The sequence below is a fragment of the Oncorhynchus nerka genome, linkage group LG20 (genome assembly GCF_034236695.1).
Source record: "Oncorhynchus nerka isolate Pitt River linkage group LG20, Oner_Uvic_2.0, whole genome shotgun sequence".
NCBI classification, from domain to species: domain Eukaryota; kingdom Metazoa; phylum Chordata; class Actinopteri; order Salmoniformes; family Salmonidae; genus Oncorhynchus; species Oncorhynchus nerka.
Genome location: NC_088415.1, coordinates 51828583 through 51848303, shown reverse-complemented (window position 1 = coordinate 51848303; position 19721 = coordinate 51828583). Strand labels below are relative to the sequence as shown.

General features: G+C 42.9%; 1 protein-coding gene across 2 annotated transcripts; it reads right to left on the bottom strand.

Moving 5' to 3' along the window:
- Nucleotides 1-829: 829 nt before the first annotated feature.
- LOC115102730 (alpha/beta hydrolase domain-containing protein 17A-like) lies at nucleotides 830-16814 on the bottom strand. Of its 2 annotated transcripts, XR_010460187.1 has the most exons (7): nucleotides 16658-16814; nucleotides 15811-15888; nucleotides 15304-15707; nucleotides 14647-14841; nucleotides 4602-4781; nucleotides 4038-4389; nucleotides 830-3884 (listed from the first exon to the last, which is right to left on the bottom strand). XR_010460187.1 is itself a non-coding variant. In XM_065005570.1 (6 exons), exons 3-6 carry the CDS (start codon nucleotides 15699-15701, stop codon nucleotides 4164-4166), a joined length of 999 nt encoding a protein of 332 aa, XP_064861642.1. In that variant the 5' UTR covers nucleotides 15702-15707; nucleotides 15811-15888; nucleotides 16658-16814; the 3' UTR covers nucleotides 830-4163. The 2 variants fall into 2 exon arrangements, 1 of the variants encoding a protein (XP_064861642.1); XM_065005570.1 differs by having other exon boundaries at nucleotides 830-4389.
- Nucleotides 16815-19721: the final 2907 nt, after the last annotated feature.

The following is a 19721-nucleotide window of genomic DNA, read 5'->3' as shown; positions in this document are numbered from 1 at the left end:
ACTTGGTGTACTGGGAGAATACTGTAAGAACAGCCCATGTTCTGAATTCTGTCGCTGTACATTTCAAAAGCGCTGAACAAATAGTTATATTGATTACGTCCGTCCTAGCTCGCTCGTTGTCTTAATCGAAATTACGGATTGCCTCTTATCCACTCGCCCTTCCCTTATGCCATAGTTCGTACATCTCAATCACCATTAGAAACCACATTTGTTTAAGCAAGTCAGCCATATCAGCTATGTTTTTTTTAAAAGGGCAGTAAATTAGCCTTAATGAACTGTTTCAGTTATAGTGTCACCGTTATAGTGCAATTATGTATTGTTTAGTGTTGTAGCTTTGATGGCATGCATCTAAAGAAAATTGTTGGGAGTTTTTCCCATCAAGATTTACAATAAAGTGGTGATCCTGACCTAAGACAGGGAATTTTTTTACTAGGATTAAATGTCAGGAATGGTGAAAAACTGGGTTTAAATGTGTTTGGCTAAGGTGTATGCAACCCTCCGACTCCAACTGTACATATAACTAGGAATAAAGTGACAAGGCAACAGGATAAACAGTAGCAGCAGCGTATGTGATGAGTCAAAAAAAGTTGGTGTAAAAAGGGTCAATGGAGATAGTTAAAGAGTTACCCAAACAGCTACCCGCAAGAACTATTTAGCAGACGTATGGCTTGGGGGTAGAATCTGTTCAGGGTCCTGTTGGTTCCACACTTATCAGAGAGAACAGTCTATTATTACTTGTTAATGAACAATGCACTGTAATTACTACATTCATTCACAAATGATGTGATTTGTTTTTTACAACCTAGAGTCAACAAATGATCAACGCAGGTTCATATTTTTGTACATAATTGTTCTTTATTGGTTTTTTCTCCCCATTGTCAATAAAAAGGTCAAGGTTCAGTCCCATTAATTAATGTCATTACATGTCATTACAAAGATAAAATTACAAATCATAACAAACATAGAATAGGTAAGTACAATATCCATATATAAACCACTCCCACATGTTCTAACCCCACCCAGCTTTTTCCCCTATCCAAACTCTAGCACAAAACTCAAATCAATACTTTAGTTGCAGTAATAAAAAAACAATCAATACCCCAGTTTAAAAAGCACTATATCGTGCAATGCCTTGAGTTCTACTTTGTCCTCTGGCATCACACACACAAAGTTATATTCCCCACCCAAACATTTGCCCAGCAAAACACAAATAATAGACATGCATACAGTCGTCAAGGTATCGCTACCTCACTTTCATTATCATAAAGGTCAAGAGAGACTATTCTCTATCCAGTCTCAAGTCTCAATGAACCATGGTATTAATTATCCCCCCTTATATTCAGACACCTTCTTAGCAAGAACCACCTAGGGTACAATAATGAAAACTGGAACAGGTCTAGTCTCATCCTAGAACCCTGGCAAGTCTTAGAACCCTGGTGAGCCTAGAACCCTGGCCAAAAGAAGCAGAGGAACTTCCACCACCTTAGGTTGGGTGACACACAGCATACAGTGAAAATGGAGTAGATACTTGTTCAAAATTATCATGGAAAAGCAGCCCGCCCACAAAGTGCCACTTTGACCCAGGATGACTGCAGTGTTAAGTAGTGTTGTTCAGCATACACCAGCTGTTGTCCCTTCAATAGAGAGGTACTATTATAGACAGTAACTGCAGTATTCTATGACGAGATCATTCCTAGAGTCCTTGCTTCAGGTCTTTCCGGGGGGAGGGTCAGTTAGTCAACAATACTAAAATAGACACTGTATGTACATATTATATTTAACTACACTTTGGATGCTTTGTACAATAGTCCTGAACTTAAGACCTGCTTATCATGCTTGCTTGTGCCGTGTGGTTGTTTGTGGACTGATGTGGTGGAACCTGCACCACACTAACAGTGAGAAGCTCGTTTACGGCTTGGATCAGACATTAATCATTCTGTCGCCATGGAAGAGCTCCTATACACCACAGATATCATACCATCAGTTCATGAAACTGGCATTCATGTTGGCTCCATCTATGTTATGGAACCTAATTATGATTCAACGTTTCAAACAGAGTTTGAGTAATGGATCGACTCAATCCGTAGTGCTGGAGACCTGCGTTACAGCCCGATAGAAACGTCCAAGTACCGCATTCACGGTAAACACTGCATATGTCGGCTCAAATCGCAAATAACCTTCACATTTCAACCGCGCTACAGCGCTGAACCTCAGTGATAAGGATTGAGTCAAGCCCTAAACTCTGTGTCTATCTGTGGCTCTGCTATACACTATAAAAATGTTATTACTTTGAGAGAAAATGCATGAGCAAAGATTGAGGATAAGTGTGAATTAAGGAATGTGTAATCCTTCCAGATCTCAGAAAGTCAGTAAAAGTGTTATATTTATAAGACGCTATAACACAATTTCTTTACCATTAGGAATAGAAAAGGTCTGTCGTCCTGTGTTTGATACAGATAAGTAGCAGCAAACGGAAACAACTATTGCGTACGTGTACGATGTAAAATGTAAGACGCATGAAATAACATGTTACTTTGACAGAAAATGAGAGTTCAGATGGCTTCGCGGACATCATCCAATGCAATTGATCATCAGTCCTGCTCTCTCCATCCTCAAAACAGTAAACTGAACCATCTTCTCAAGAGCTACAGAGAAGACTGTTCCTAAAACTGAAAACTAAAAGAGATTTTCCAAAGACACCCTCAAACCGGTTTTGTTGTATAGGCTTGATTGTTCTTCATTCACATTTGCAATCTATCAAGACAGACACAGAGGTCTCCTTACAAAAACAAACTTGTTTGGTTTTTTTGCTAGTATTTTCTAGCCTGATTCCAGATGTGTTTGTGACTACAAATCTATGTTCATCTAAGGCTTCAGAGACATCAAAGTCTCCACTACCCGTAGACTTCAGACACATTGGATCATATGGATGGGCAACAGTCAAACAAATAGTAAGATTAAATACCGCAGTACATCTTCATTCCTTGCCCTCACTCAGTTATCATAACCTTAAACTAAGAAGTTAAGACACAGACTCACAAGAGAGAAGACCTTCTGATAATATGAGAAAGTCTTCTCTCCTGCGAGTCTGTTTTAACTTCTTAGCAAGCGGACAGGGGCAAGTGGACAGAAAATAACTGGCATGAGAAAATGTTATTTCTCAAATGACTCTTAAAAAGGCCAGTTCTCCTCCCTCTCTGGATTGGTGAAAGCAATCCAGAGAGGGAGGATGTCTCTTAAGAGCGACGGGGAGAAATACAAAAGCAGAGAGACAGCTGTCTACTGTAGACACAGGGAGGAGTGATGTCAACTCAGGTCCATACAGATAGCATCTTCAACTCTTGAGTTGTACATACATACATACATACATACATACATACATACATACATGTAACTGCCAAAAGAAAGGAAACACTTTAGTAAATGAGGGACACAAAGTATTTTGAAAGCAGGTTCTTCCACACAGCGGTGGTTCCTGAGTTAATTAACAATTTAACATCCCATCATGCTTAAAGTTGGATAAAAATGCCCAGTTGCCCATTATTTGGGCTACCATAGCTAGAAGAGAACTCAGTGACTTTGAAAGAGGGGTCTCAAAGAAGCATAGTTTTTCTTTTTAATTTAACTAGGCAAGTCAGTCAAGAACAAATCCTTATTTACAATGACGGTCTACCAAAAGTTAAAAGGGCTCCTGCGGGGACGGGGGCTGGAATAAAAAAATATACAAATATTGGACAAAACACATTTAAAAAGGGGTTGTGGTTGTGTGTTCCAGACACTTGTAGAATCTTTGCCAAGGCGCATTGAAGCTGTTCTGGCGGCTCGTGGTGGCCCAACGCCCTACTAAGACACTTTGTTGGTGTTTCCTTTATTTCGTCAGTTACCTGTATGTATACAGAGAAGACAGTTTGTAGGTGCGCACACATATTCAGCCCCAGGAAGTCTCAAGGAACACGTATCCAAAGTCGGACAGTTGTGTCCATATCAAGAGGTCATTCATTTCCATGAGTCAACACACATACCCTCAACGCACTCACAGATTTACAGCATACTGGATGCTCCTCTTCAGGTACTGTAGGTTGATGACTTTGTACAGCTCCTTACAGACACACGCACACACAGAGCTAAAACACACACAGACACACACACCCTCTCCTCCTCTCTCAGGCGTGTGCTGCAGCCAGGTCTTGGTTGATGAAGCGCCGTAGTCTCTCCAGGTATTGGCTGTAGAGCTCTATGTCGTTGTGTCCCGCCCCCTCCACCCAGAGTGGCTCCACGGCCTTGGGACAGCGCTCAAACAGAGCCAGGCCGTGGGAGAAGTCTATCACCTCGTCCTCCGTACCGTGGATGATCAGCACCGGGGATGGGATCTTAGACACCTTCTCTATGCTGCAATACATCGGTTATAATCAGTTAGTAAGCAGTCTACGAGACTTGTTTCTGCGATTGCATTTGTGTATGATTGTTTTGTAATGTGGTTTTTGGGTGAGGAGTACAAATATCTATTTAATCCAAAAGAAGTGGGCCTTTATGACAATTTATTTTGTCCTGGATCTAAATTAAGCATTCTAATGGCTTTTCTTTGTGCATGTGTGTCTTACTTGGGGAAGGCATCAAAGCAGTAGGTCTTCTTGGTGTCGGGGAAGGCCACCCTCATGCCAGAGGTGAGAGGGGAGTGGAGCACCACAGCAGCACACTCAAACCTGGACGCCAGGTCTACCGTGGGTACCGTGCCAATACTTTGCCCATACAGGATGATGTTCTCTGGGCTGATGCCATACCTGACACACACACGCACAGAGACAGAGAACTGAGTAAACAAATACAGAGAGAACCAAAATAGGCCTACTTGTTTTTCCAACAAGTTCTCAGTCTCAAATCGGAATTACACATCGGATTCTATCGCTGGATTCGAACTTGGAACATTTGGAATCAAATGCAGATGCTTACGCCCATCCGCCATCCCCTTCCTCAATGCTCAAGCAAAACCTACTTGACTGTTGCCCCTAGTGGCCAGTTTCCAAGTCGTCTCTCAACATCTTCAGACATGGATGGATGTCGAATACTGACCTGTATCACGGGTGAACTGGCTGTGGTATTCAGTGTTTGCTAGGGCTGTCCCCGACAAAAAATTATATTGGTTGACCGAGTCATCTGATATTTCGACCAATTGATTGTTAAAAAAAAAATTAAGTATATTTTTCCACATCCTATGTGTTTTAATCAAATCAACTATTTGCTTGTCTGATGCTTTAAGCACACTGCTTAATAAAATAATTAAGTCACAAGGATGAATTAATAGAGGGAGTCTGACCGCAATTGATTTGATTGTGGCGGGCTCAGATGACAAACTTGGAAAGGGGGAATGTATGGGTGCTCAGGAGGTAACGGGGAAGTCTGATGTGTACCAAACAAGTGCTGTTAGATTACAATATAATTTTTGGAACGTTTAGAACAATGAACACACTAAATACATTTAAAACGTACCAGAGAGTCTATTGTAAGGTTATTTTGGGGGGGAAAGCCTTTATTACAGCAAGGACTAAAAACAGACACGTGTTCAAGAATGCAATCGCCGACATGGAACGATATATTTATTGTTTACACTAATTATTCAAAGATCGCTTTGTCATTTTATTTGAAACCTAAAAAAAAATGCTTGATTGCATTTCAAATCATGAATGACTCGTATGCTGTGTGATGTCATGAACGAAAGAATGAATGAATGATTGACACAGTAGCCTACATAGATATTGAAATATGAGAATGAGTAAGTTATGGTATTAAGCCTAAACATGGTGCGCTCTTAGGTCTACAGCTTGACGGTTGTATATAAGGCTGCTCTAATAAGCCCACTAATGATAATGACATCACTTAATATTATATATATATATATATATATTTTTTTCACCTTTATTTAACCGGGTAGGCAAGTTGAGAACAAGTTCTCATTTACAATTGCAACCTGGCCAAGATAAAGCGAAGCAGTTCGACACACACAACAACACAAACATACAGAGTTACAAACATACAGTCAATAATACAGTAGAAAAAATAAGTCTATGTACAATGTGAACAAATGAGGTGAGATAAGGGAAGTAAAGGCAAAAAAAAAAGGCCATGGTGGCAAAGTAAATAAAATATAGCAAGTAAAACACTGGAATGGTAGATTTGCAGTGGAAGAATGTGCAAAGTAGAGATAGAAATAATGGGGTGCAAAGGAGAAAAATGTATGAATTAATTAATACAGTAGGGGGAGAGGTAGTTGTTTGGGCTAACTTATAGATGGGCTATGTACAGGTGCAGTAATCTGTGAGCTGCTCTGACAGCTGGTGCTTAAAGCTAGTGAGGGAGATAGGTGTTTCAGAGATTTGTGTAGTTCGTTCCAGTAATTGGCAGCAGAGAACTGGAAGGAGAAAGGAAGAATTGGTTTTGGAGGTGACCAGAGAGATATACCTGCTGGACCGCGTGCTACAGGTGGGTGCTGCTATGGTGACCAGCGAGCTGAGATAAGGGGGGACTTTACCAAGCAGGGTCTTGTAGATGACCTGGAGCCAGTGGGTTTGGCGACGAGTATTACATTTACATTTAAGTCATTTAGCAGACGCTCTTATCCAGAGCGACTTACAAATTGGTGCGTTCACCTTAAGACATCCAGTGGAACAGCCACTTTACAATAGTGCATCTAAATCTTTTAAGGGGGGTGAGAAGGATTACTTTATCCTATCCTAGGTATTCCTGAAAGAGGTGGGGTTTCAGGTGTCTCCGGAAGGTGGTGATTGACTCCGCTGTCCTGGCGTCGTGAGGGAGTTTGTTCCACCATTGGGGGGCCAGAGCAGCGAACAGTTTTGACTGGGCTAAGCGGGAACTGTACTTCCTCAGTGGTAGGGAGGCGAGCAGGCCAGAGGTGGATGAACGCAGTGCCCTTGTTTGGGTGTAGTATGAAGTATGAAGCGAGGGCCAGCCAACGAGAGCGTACAGGTCGCAGTGGTGGGTAGTATATGGGGCTTTGGTGACAAAACGGATGGCACTGTGATAGACAGCATCCAATTTATTGAGTAGGGTATTGGAGGCTATTTTGTAAATGACATCGCCGAAGTCGAGGACAGGTAGGATGGTCAGTTTTACGAGGGTATGTTTGGCAGCATGAGTGAAGGATGCTTTGTTTGCGAAATAGGAAGCCAATTCTAGATTTAACTTTGGATTGGAGATGTTTGATGTGAGTCTGGAAGGATAATTTACAGTCTAACCAGACACCTAGGTACTTGTAGTTGTCCACATATTCAAAGTCAGAACAGTCCAGAGTAGTGATGTTGGACAGGCGGGCAGGTGCAGGCAGTGATCGGTTGAAGAGCATGCATTTAGTTTTACTTGTATTTAAGAGCAATTGGAGGCCACAGAAGGAGAGTTGTATGGCATTGAAGCTCGTCTGGAGGGTTGTTAACACAGTGTCCAAAGAAGGGCCAGAAGTATACAGAATGGTGTCGTCTGCGTAGAGGTGGATCAGAGACTCACCAGCAGCAAATGCGACATCATTGATGAATACAGAGAAGAGAGTCGGTCCAAGAATTGAACCCTGTGGCACCCCCATAGAGACTGCCAGGTGCCCGGACAACAGGCCCTCCGATTTGACACACTGAACTCTATCAGAGAAGTAGTTGGTGAACCAGGCGAGGCAATTGACTTCCGGCGCCGACAGAGATGGCCGCTTCGCGTTCCTAGGAAACTATGCAGTTTTTAGTTTTTTTACGTGTTATTTCTTACATTAGTACCCCAGGTCATCTTAGGTTTCATTACATACAGTCGAGAAGAACTACTGAATATAAGATCAGCGTCAACTCACCATCAGTACGACCAAGAATATGATTTTCGCGACGCGGATCCTGTGTTCTGCCTTTCACCCAGGACAACGGAATGGATCCCATGCGGCGACCCAAAAAAACGACTCCATAAAAGAGGGAAACGAGGCGGTCTTCTGGTCAGACTCCGGAGACGGGCACATCGTGCACCACTCCCTAGCATTCTTCACGCCAATGTCCAGTCTCTTGACAACAAGGTTGATGAAATCCGAGCAAGGGTAGCATTCCAGAGGGACATCAGAGACTAACGTTCTTTGCTTCACGGAAACATGGTTCACTGGAGAGACGCTATCGGAGGCGGTGCAGCCAGCGGGTTTCTCCATGCATCGCGCCGACAGAAACAAACATCTTTCTGGTAAGAAGAGGGGCGGGGGCGTATGCCTTATGGCTAACGAGACATGGTGTGATGAAAGAAACATACAGGAACTCAAATCCTTCTGTTCACCTGATTTAGAATTCCTCACAATCAAATGTCGACCACATTATCTACCAAGAGAATTCTCTTCGATTATAATCACAGCCGTATATATCCCCCCCAAGCAGACACATCGATGGCTCTGAACGAACTTTATTTGACTCTTTGCAAACTGGAATCCATTTATCCGGAGGCTGCATTCATTGTAGCTGGGATTTTAACAAGGCTAATCTGAAAACAAGTCTCCCTAAATTTTATCAGCATATCGATTGCGCAACCAGGGGTGGAAAAACCTTGGATCATTGTTACTCTAACTTCCGCGACGCATATAAGGCCCTGCCCCGCCCTCCTTTCGGAAAAGCTGACCACGACTCCATTTTGCTGATCCCTGCCTACAGACAGAAACTAAAAAAAGAAGCTCCCACACTGAGGTCTGTCCAACGCTGGTCCGACCAAGCTGACTCCACACTCCAAGACTGCTTCCATCACGTGGACTGGGATATGTTTCATATTGCGTCAGATAACAACATTGACGAATACGCTGATTCGGTGTGCGAGTTCATTAGAACGTGCGTTGAAGATGTCGTTCCCATAGCAACGATTAAAACATTCCCTAACCAGAAACCGTGGATTGATGGCAGCATTCGCGTGAAACAAAGCGCGAACCACTGCTTTTAATCAGGGCAAGGTCACTGGTAACATGACCGAATACAAACAGTGCAGCTATTCCCTCCGCAAGGCTATCAAACAAGCTAAGCGTCAGTATAGAGACAAAGTAGAATCTCAATTCAACGGCTCAGACACAAGAGGTATGTGGCAGGGTCTACAGTCAATTACGGACTACAAGAAGAAAACCAGCCCAGTCACGGACCAGGATGTCTTGCTCCCAGGCAGACTAGATAACTTTTTTGCCCGCTTTGAGGACAATACAGTGCCACTGACACGGCCTGCAACGAAAACATGCGGACTCTCCTTCACTGCAGCCGAGGTGAGTAAGACATTTAAACGTGTTAACCCTCGCAAGGCTGCAGGCCCAGACGGCATCCCCAGCCGGGCCCTCAGAGCATGCGCAGACCAGCTGGCCGGTGTGTTTACGGACATATTCAATCCCTATACCAGTCTGCTGTTCCCACATGCTTCAAGAGGGCCACCATTGTTCCTGTTCCCAAGAAAGCTAATGTAACTGAGCTAAACGACTACCGCCCCGTAGCACTCACTTCCGTCATCATGAAGTGCTTTGAGAGACTAGTCAAGGACCATATCACCTCCACCCTACCTGACACCCTAGACCCACTCCAATTTGCTTACCGCCCAAATAGGTCCACAGACGATGCAATCTCAACCACACTGCCCTAACCCATCTGGACAAGAGGAATACCTATGTGAGAATGCTGTTCATCGACTACAGCTCGGCATTCAACACCATAGTGCCCTCCAAGCTCGTCATCAAGCTCGAGACCCTGGGTCTCGACCCCGCCCTGTGCAACTGGGTACTGGACTTCCTGACGGGCCGCCCCCAGGTGGTGAGGGTAGGCAACAACATCTCCACCCCGCTGATCCTCAACACTGGGGCCCCACAAGGGTGCGTTCTGAGCCCTCTCCTGTACTCCCCGTTCACCCACGACTGCGTGGCCACGCATGCCTCCAACTCAATCATCAAGTTTGCGGACGACAACAGTGGTAGGCTTGATTACCAACAACGACGAGACGGCCTACAGGGAGGAGGTGAGGGCCCTCGGAGTGTGGTGTCAGGAAAATAACCTATAACACTCAACGTCAACAAAACTAAGGAGATGATTGTAGACTTCAGGAAACAGCAGAGGGAACACCCCCCTATGCACATCGATGGAACAGTAGTGGAGAGGGTAGCAAGTTTTAAGTTCCTCGGCGTACACATCACAGACAAACTGAATTGGTCCACTCACACAGACAGCATCGTGAAGAAGGCGCAGCAGCGCCTCTTCAACCTCAGGAGGCTGAAGAAATTCGGCTTGTCACCAAAAGCACTCACAAACTTCTACAGTTGCACAATAGAGAGCATCCTGGCGGGCTGTATCACCGCCTGGTACGGCAACTGCTCCGCCCACAACCATAAGGCTCTCCAGAGGGTAGTGAGGTCTGCACAACGCATCACCGGGGGCAAACTACCTGCCCTCCAGGACACCTACACCACCCGATGTTACAGGAAGGCCATAAAGATCATCAAGGACAACAACCACCCGAGCCACTGCCTGTTCACCCCGCTATCATCCAGAAGCACTCACTCACTACCTTCTCCGCTGTGCAATCAGGTTTCCGAGCCGGTCACGGGTGCACCTCAGCCACACTCAAGGTACTAAACGATATCATAACCGCCATCGATAAAAGACAGTACTGTGCAGCAGTCTTCATCGACCTTGCCAAGGCTTTCGACTCTGTCAATCACCATATTCTTATCGGCACGCAACAGTTTGGGCCGCCTAATTTGCCAGAATTGTACGTAATTATGACATAACATTGAAGGTTTGCAATGTAACAGGAATATTTAGACTCGTTACACCCGTTACATAAAATACAGAACGGTTCCGTATTTCACTGAAAGAATAAACGTCTTGTTTTCGAGATGATAGTTTCCGGATTCGACCATATTAATGACCTAAGGCTCGTATTTCTGTGTGTTATGTTATAACCAAGTCTATGATTTGATAGAGCAGTCTGACTGAGCGATGGTAGGCACCAGCATGCTCGTAAGCATTCATTCCAACAGCACTTTTGTGCATTTTGCCAGCAGCTCGTTGCTGTGCTTCAAGCATTGAGCTGTTTATGACTTCAAGCCTATCAACTCCCGAGATTAGGCTGGTGTAACCGATGTGAAATGGCTAGCTAGTTAGCGGGGTGCACGCTAATAGCATTTCAAATGTCACTCGCTCTGAGACTTGGAGTGGTTGTTTCCCTTGCTCTGCAAGGGCCGCGGCTTTTGTGGAGCGATGGGTAACGCTGCTTTGAGGTTGGCTGTTGTCGATGTGTTCCTGGTTTGAGCCCAGGTAGCGGCAAGGAGAGGGACAGAAGCTATACTGTTACACTGGCAATACTAAAGTTCCTATAAGAACATCCAATAGTCAAAGGTATATGAAATACAAATCGTATAGAGAGAAATTGTCCTATAATAACTACAACCTAAAACCTCTTACCTGGGAATATTGAAGACTCCTGTTAAAAGGAACCACCAGCTTTCATATGTTCCCATGTTCTGAGCAAGGAACTTAAACGTTAGCTTTTTACATGGCACTTTTACTTTCTTCTCCAACACTTTGTTTTTGCATTATTTAAACCAAATTGAACATGTTTCATTTTATAGGCTAAACTGATTTTATTGATGTATTATGATAAAATAAGTGTTAATTCAGTATTGTTGTAATTGTCATTATTACAAATAAATAAATAAAAATAGTCCGATTAAATCGGTATCGGCTTATTTTTGGTCCTCCAATAATCGGTATCGGCGTTGAAAAATCATAATCAGTCGACCTCTACTAGTAATAATAACAATAAGGTGATCAAGAAAATATCATTATTATAAATATTGTTTTTCTGTCAATTTGGAAGAGTGTAAACAACGCTAAATAAATGAAGTAATGCCAGAGAGGCTGTTCTAATGAAAAAAAAGGGTAAAGTCTTTATTACAGCATAGCAAAGATTAAAAACGGCCAAATTTGTGAAATTGTTTATCCGACATGTTGTGGTTGCGTGAGGCTTGGTGCTCACGGAATCAGTGGGCTATTAAAAAAAAAAACACTCAAACAGGCAGCAGAAGCAGGATCTGTCTTACTTCTGTAGATATGGATGATTTATAAAGCCAGGCACATTTAACAGTTAGGCTGTTGATTACAGACCTAATTAAGTTGGGGTTTCCGCTCTCCTCACTGTTCTTAGACAATTAAGTCTAGGGCTGTTTTTTCATCTCCCAACTCTGCTGCTGCTTCCGCTGCATTGTTCTAAACACCCACCAATATGCTGGGTAAATTCAGTATTATGCGCATAGCAACATGGTCTAGGAAAAGGTGCCAATTCAACAGCGCACTGATGTTTCAGAACAGTGGACAGCGACCGCTACCCGACGTGGAAGAAAGCGCATATGTAATAAAATGATATCATTTTTTGTGTTCCACCATTGTTCTTACGTTATACAAACATATTCAACTTCGGTAGCATGTCTTAGAGTGACGGACTGTGCCATCCCCACAGCCTCCACAATGGACTAGTTAACTCAGGCAGGCGAGAATTAGACAGTTGTCTTATACACCATGAAAACAAATGTTTCTTTTTGCTACTGCTCGACTAAAGAAATCTCAAATCTCAGACCAACAGCCTATCGACCAAACAATCGACCAGTTGACGAAATGGAGCTACAGTTTGATTCAGAGTTTGATTATTTGTTACATTGCATTTTTGCCTCCCATTTGGTCCGGGTTAATTTCACATTGCCAAATATCCAACAAAAAATCCTAAACAAAACCATATGTCCATGCAAGTCATTTGTTAATTTGACAAAAACGCTCACGTTAAATCCATCTACAGTGCCTTCGGAAATTATTCAGACCACTTTACTTTTTCCACATTGTTAGGTTACAGCCTTATTCTAAAATTGATTACATCGTACATTTTTTCTCATCAATCCACACACAATACCCCATAATGACAAAGCAAAAAACAGGTTTTAGAAAAAAACAAATATCAATATTACTCAGTACTTTGTTGAACCACCTTTGGCAGTGAAGCCTCGAGTCTTAGGTACGACGCGACAAGCTTGGCACACCTGTATTTGGGGAGTTTCCCCCATTCTTCTCCGCATATCCTGTCAAGTTCTGTCAGGTTAGATGGGGAGTGTTGCTGCATAGCTATTTTCAGATCTCTTTGAGATGTTTGTTTGGGTTCATCCGGACTCTGGCTGGGTCAGTCAAGCCACTCCTGCCTTGTCTTGACTGTGCTTAGGGTCATTGTCCTGTTGGAAGGTTGAACCTTCGCCCCAGTCTGAGGTCCTGAGCGCTCTGGAGCAGGTTCATCAAGGATCTCTCTGTACTTTACTCCGTTCATTTTTCAGTCGATCCTAACTCGTCTCCCAGTCCCTGCCACTGAAAGATGTCCCCACAGCATGATGCTGCCACCACCATGCTTCACCGTAGGGATGGTGCCAGGTTTCCTCCAGACGTAGCGCTTGGCATTCAGGCCAAAGAGTTCAATCTTGGTTTCATCAGACCAGAGAATCTTGTTTCTCATGGTCTGAGACTTTAGGTGCCTTTTGGCAAACTCCAAGCGGACTGTTGTGCCTTTTACTGAGGAGTGGTTTCCGTCTGGTCACTCTACCATAAAGGCCCGATTGGTGGAGTGCTGCAGAGATGGTTGTCCTTCTGGATGTCTCTGAGCTCTATGGACAAATCCTTGGACCTCATGGCTTGGTTTTTGGTCTGACATGCACTGTCATCTGTGGGACCTTAAATAGACATGTGTGTACCTTTCCAAATCATATCCAATCAATTGAATTTACCACAGGTGGACTCCAATCAAGTTGTAGAAACATCTCAAGGATGATCAATGGAAACAGGATGCACCTGAGCTCAATTTCGATTCTCATAGCAAAGGGTCTGATTACTTATGTAAATAAGGTATTTTTGTTTTTAATTTGCTAAAAACTTGTTTTTGTTTCATCATTATGGGGTATTGTGTGTAGATTTCTTAGGATAAAAATATATATATATATCATTTTAGAATAAGGCTGTAACATAACAAAATGTGGAAAAAGTCAAGAGCTCTGAATACTTTCTGAGGCACTATGTTTATCCTGAACCATCACTTGTGAGACCCAATCTTCATATTACTTATGCTTTGGTCTTCCAACAACATGCGGGATGAAACAGCGCGAAAGCCCATCTAACTGCGGCGTGAACAGGCTATATTCAATAGCCTATCCCCGGTATAGTCTCCGTCTCCCCTAATCTACATATACTCACAGAATGTTTCAGAGATATCAAGTTATGATGCTGCAGGCTGCATTTCATCAAACGCTCACAGTGAAACAACCAATAATACTGTGCAACTCTGGTTATTTTCCTTTATTTGGTCCGGACTGCGTTCTCACCTGCAGCGAACAGCATCTTGGTACGAAACGGACCAAGACCACCCTTTTTTGAGCAAACCACAGTGTGTTGCTTAGTGCGCTTCGGAGTATGGGTAGTGTGTTCACACCAGTCCAAACCAACAAAATTAAGGGGGAGAGTTTGGAAAAAAACACTCCAAACAAATTCGGTGTGAAAGCCCCCTAATTCAGCTGATCAAAGGTCTTGATGATTAGTTGACGAGCGGGTGTGGCTGTGTGTGTGTGTACCAGCTGTTTACCGGGAGCGCAGGGCGTGCCAGGCAGCGTCTATGTCAGCGTAGAGGTTCTTCTCTGAGGGTTTGCCGGTGCTGACACCATAGCCAGAGTAGTCGTAGGAAAAGATGTTACAGTTGATACGCGTTCCCAGGCCAATGTAGAAGCTACTCATCTGACCCAAGTCTACTGCATTACCATGGGAGAATAGCAATGTGAACCTAGGAGAGAAGGAGATGGGGGTGTGAAAAGGTGATGGGGGAGGGAGGAAGGTGATGGAGGGAGGGAGGGAAGTGAGAAGGTGATGGGGGGAGGGAGGGAGGGGGAGGGAGGGAGGGAGGGAGGGAGGGAGGGAGGGAGGGAGGGAGGGAGGGAGGGAGGGAGGGAGGGAGGTGAGAAGTTGATGGGGAGAGAGGGAGGGAAATGGAGAAAAAAAAGTACAATTTAAGAGAACGTAAAATAGAAGGGTGATGTACTGTACAATAGAACCATAGAATTTAATAGAACACTATCATACTTCATGCATTTCTATAAATAGAACAACCTGCACAGATGTATATTTTTAGGGATAGACACTATGCACAGAGAGAAACAGATGCCATCTCTTTGAAAACAAACAAGAGAAATGTCACAGCCCACCAATTGATTCACTAAATTCTTCTTCCTCCCCTCCACTCACTCACCTGGCATTGGGGGCACAGCGGATGTACATGCAGCCCACCCTGTTCCCCCGGCTAGACCTTGTCAGGAACACGTCCGTCATGTCCAGCTCTCTCTGAGTATACTGGAACTCTGCCCTCTCTGTCAGGTGGAGCTTCCACCTGCCCTCTCCTCCTCCTCCTCCCCCTCCTCCTCTGTCTCCCCCTACGCCACCCAGCCGGGAGCGCAGGCCCGGAGCCCCCAGAGAGGGGGGTGCACCCCCAGGTGCGGTCCCGGCTGCTGCCGCAGCTGTAGCCTCTGGGTCTGGCAGCATTGAGTAGGTGGGCTCTGGAGGGAGGAAGGCCAGCTTGGCTGCAATGCGGCTGGGGCAAGGAGGGCAGCAGAACAGGCAGCATAGCTCTCTAATGGAAAGGCCGTTCATCTTCTCCTGGGGGGGAGGGGGAAAGTGTGTGTGTGGGGGGGGCTTGACTAGCCGTATATATGACACACCGATGGATGGAGCATCTGATGGTGAAGAGAAAATATTCTACCTGTATTAAAGTTCCTCAGGGACTTGGAATGAGATGGCACAAAGGTGCCAACACCACCTGATCAGGTCACTCAGCAGCCTGGATCAGTGGGCAAAAAGAGTACAATGAACACACAGTACAGACCTGCTCAGTTAGTTAGCTTACTACCACATTATTCTGTAAGGTGGGACAATCAAAGTGAGGTTTGAACCAGTGACCCTGTGAATACATGCTATACGGTCCTGACCTCAGTCTTGGCTGAGACGTTGTATGCCAGCCTTGCATACATAGGAAGCCGTAGCTACTATTTAGTTCATGCAAGACAATTTCAGAATTCACAAGCTAACGTTAACTATTAGTAGCTCATTTACAATGTCCTAAACATGCACATATTGTGTTTATTCGCGTTAACTAGCAAGCTACCAGGAAAGGCAAGATAATATCTAGGTAACTTTAACTTCGATATCATACTGCATATTATGGTGAATCACTCAGTAAAACACTGATGTTCAATAATGAGGATAGTTAAAGCTAGTTAACGTTAGCCGACTAGCGAATTAGCTTGATAAACTAGCTATATTGATTGTGATGCACCCTAGCTAACCCTGCTAGATAGCTACCGGTGCATAAAGTTAACGTTATGGGTCTTAAAATATAGCTTGGGAAACGAGACGATATTTACCCAGCTAAATCTGTGGCTAATGTTAATGCAATAACGTTAGCTAGCTATCGGTAAATAACTTGCTAGGTGGTGTAGCTAATGCTAGTTGGTAAAGCTAGCTAGCTATGTCAAAACATCAATTAACTAGCTAACGTTAGTGTTTGTGATAGACATATTCCTGTCTATCAAAAAATAGCTGCACAATACCTCGAAAATTCTTCTTGAGCCCTGACATGGGTAATGTACTCTGTATAATTTGATATGTGTCTGTCATTTGTAGATTGGCTAGGTAAATATCATGACAACTACTTATTTTTTTCCACAACCCTGTCCGATTAGACCCGGAAGTGACGGATGGAGAGGGCGTAGCCCATTGCGTTCATTTAGCGCTTACGGTGTTACATTTTACAAGCTTGTCGTTTTCACTGATTACATTGTGATACTATATATTTGCACTGGAAAAGAGCCGACCGTGTGTGTGTGCGTGGGAATTTTCCTTGTTTTACTATCCTTGTGGAAATTTGGGGGTTAGTAAAACAAGAAACATTTTCCCTAATGGGGTCTTTTCCCACATCCCCATGAAGACAATGGCTATTTTAAGATCAGGGGTTAGGTTTAGAGTTAGGATTAGAATTAGGGTTAGTGTAAGGGTAAGGGGTTATAATTAGGTTTAGGGTTAGGAATTAGGTGTGAGAGAAAGAGAGAGCGAGAGGGTAAGAACCTTAGGTTTGGTCAGTGTGTTTCCTCTGGGACCTTAATTAGAGAGGTACAGATCAAAAAGTACAAAACTGCCCAGTTTTGCTTAGAAGGGTTCAGCATTTGTCAAAATTTACTTTTGTAGCAGGTTTAGAAGAACACACACACAGCAGGTTAGGATAATTAGGTTAAGGTTAGGGAAAGGGTTAGCTAAAGTGCACAAAAATATATCTGCTTTTGACTTCATATTTAAAAGCTGTTTCCCATCTAGATATGACCCTTAGGCAATTGCGTGGATCAGAGCATTTTACCCGAAGTGTGTGGTGTCATTGCTTTGCTGTGTCTGTTGGAGAACTATGGCTGTGTTTACACAGCCACCCAAATAACCCAATTGTGTTTTTTCCATATCCAATCTTTTCTTCTGACTATCAACACTCAGTTTTATATGTGACCCACTATCAGATGTGCACATTCACACTTATGTAGCCTCTGAAGTAGCGTTAAAGATGCTAATTTCCTGTCACTGTTCCTTTACATTTTGGGGGGGTTGTCATGCTAATGAAGGGACATGTATAACAAACCAAAAAGAATGCCAAGACTGTGAAAAGCTGTCATCAAGGCAAAGGGTGAATACATTGTAGAATCTAAAATCTTAAATATATTTTGATTTGTTTAACACCTTTTTGGTTACTACATGATTCCATATTTGTTATTTCATTGTTTTAATGTCTCCACTATTATTATACAATGTAGAAAATAGTCAAAATATTGAAAAACCCTTGAATGAATAGGTGTGTCCAAACTTTTGATTGTTGCTGTATATAGGATGTCAAAAGATCAGATTCCATGTATTTTTTTTGCTGTTTACACATTAGGGAAAAGATCAGATGGGTATCAGATATTAAAATAATTGGCAAAATATCTTAATTGGGCTGCCTGTGTGAACACAGCCACGGTGTCTGTAGGATAACTATTTTGAGAACCATCCGGTTTTGAAGAAATGTGTGGTCAATTTTATTATATGTGTTTAGAGAAATGTGTTAATTTTCTAAAAGTTGTTATTTATTGAAATGTGACAGACTATGTATTGCTTTGAAAGATATGCCACTTCACTAATGTCTTTTCATTTTCAGTTTATTCTAGCCTATGTGTTTGGATAGATGTTTATGGGGGGTCCAAGCAGTATATTGAACCCTTCCTCCACTGAGGTAATTGTCTTTCAATTAACCTATGTATTTGTATTTCTAAAATATTTACTGTTTATGTTTAAATGTGACTAACTGTTTCCCCTGTCTTTCATTGTGTCGTTTTAATTGTCACTGTTTTTTTCAGTTGTGAACACGGTCAACTAGTAGTCTTTGAAAGCACTGCAGCACTACAGACATTCATGTCACTAGTGTTGTGTTTTACTGTAGCATATGTAAAACAAGCCATCCTAAACCTTTATTCCTTCAATAAACGTTGCTTATTTTTTATACTGCATCTGCCTCTGGCTGTGTTTATGGGCCTAGAACGTGTGATACCAATAGATTTTACAGATGGATAAGACTATTTACGTAATTAGGAAAACCATAATTTACAACAATGACTTTGTCTGTCCTACCTCACAGAATAGTATGAATAGGCTGTAACACATTTGATTGAGTGAATATATAATTACTGTACACAATTATAGAGATACCCTGCTTTTATTTGTTGAGATCCTTCTCTGGAAACATCTGCCACTCAGCTGCTCCCTTGTGCTCCCTTTTCCCTTTCGTTTTATTGCTCCCTTGTGCTCCCTGCTCCCTTTCGTTTTATTTCTTTACTTTTGACAGCTTCCACTGATGGCATGGAAGTCGATGACAGCAACATCACCTAATTCCCTGTGGTAAATGATCACACCCATCTTTCTTCCCGCACTGTTCGTTCCTACAGCAGTGGTTCCTTTATTATGCAGTGTTTTAACCTACCTTTGACATTTTGTCACCCAGATTTGTCCCTCATGGGTTATGTCCTCTTTTATTTGGATTATATTTTATTGGATCCTAATCAGAAAGTAATTCTTTCTCTAAAATAGACATTTGCCTAATGATATGCTACAGTGTTCAAAGACAAAATATATATATTTTTAAATAATTTTGTCATTCTTTTTTTGTTTGTTAGATTTTTCATGATGAACATAAGTGATTGATTTGAATATGCAAGACAAAAACATAACTGTATGGGTGCGAGTGAAAGAGAGCAAGCGAGAGAGAGAAAGAGAGCGAGAGAGAGAGAGAGCACACAAAAAACGATGCATTACTTGGCCTAAACATCAGCGCCACAGGTAACTTCCACAAAGCTCTGAACGAGCTGAGAGACAAGGCAAGAAGGGCATTCTATGCCATCAAAAGGAACAGAAAATGTGGCATACCAATTAGGATCTGGCAAAAAATACTTTGAATCAGTTATAGAACCCATTGCCCTTTATGGTTGTGAGGTCTTGGGGTCCGCTCACCAACCAAGAATTCACAAAATGGGACAAACACCAAAATGAGACTCTGCATGCAGAGTTCTGCAAAAATATCCCGTGTACAACGTAGAACACCAAATA

Excerpts from the sequence above, each read along its gene's own strand:
- LOC115102730 (XM_065005570.1), bottom strand. The coding sequence starts at position 15,701 with ATGAACGGCCTTTCCATTAGAGAGCTATGCTGCCTGTTCTGCTGCCCT. Across the intron at positions 4,782-14,646 it reads TGGCACGCCCTGCGCTCCCG|GTATGGCATCAGCCCAGAGA; the intron begins GTAAACAGCTGG and ends TGTGTGTGTCAG. Across the intron at positions 4,390-4,601 it reads TGCTTTGATGCCTTCCCCAA|CATAGAGAAGGTGTCTAAGA; the intron begins GTAAGACACACA and ends GATGTATTGCAG.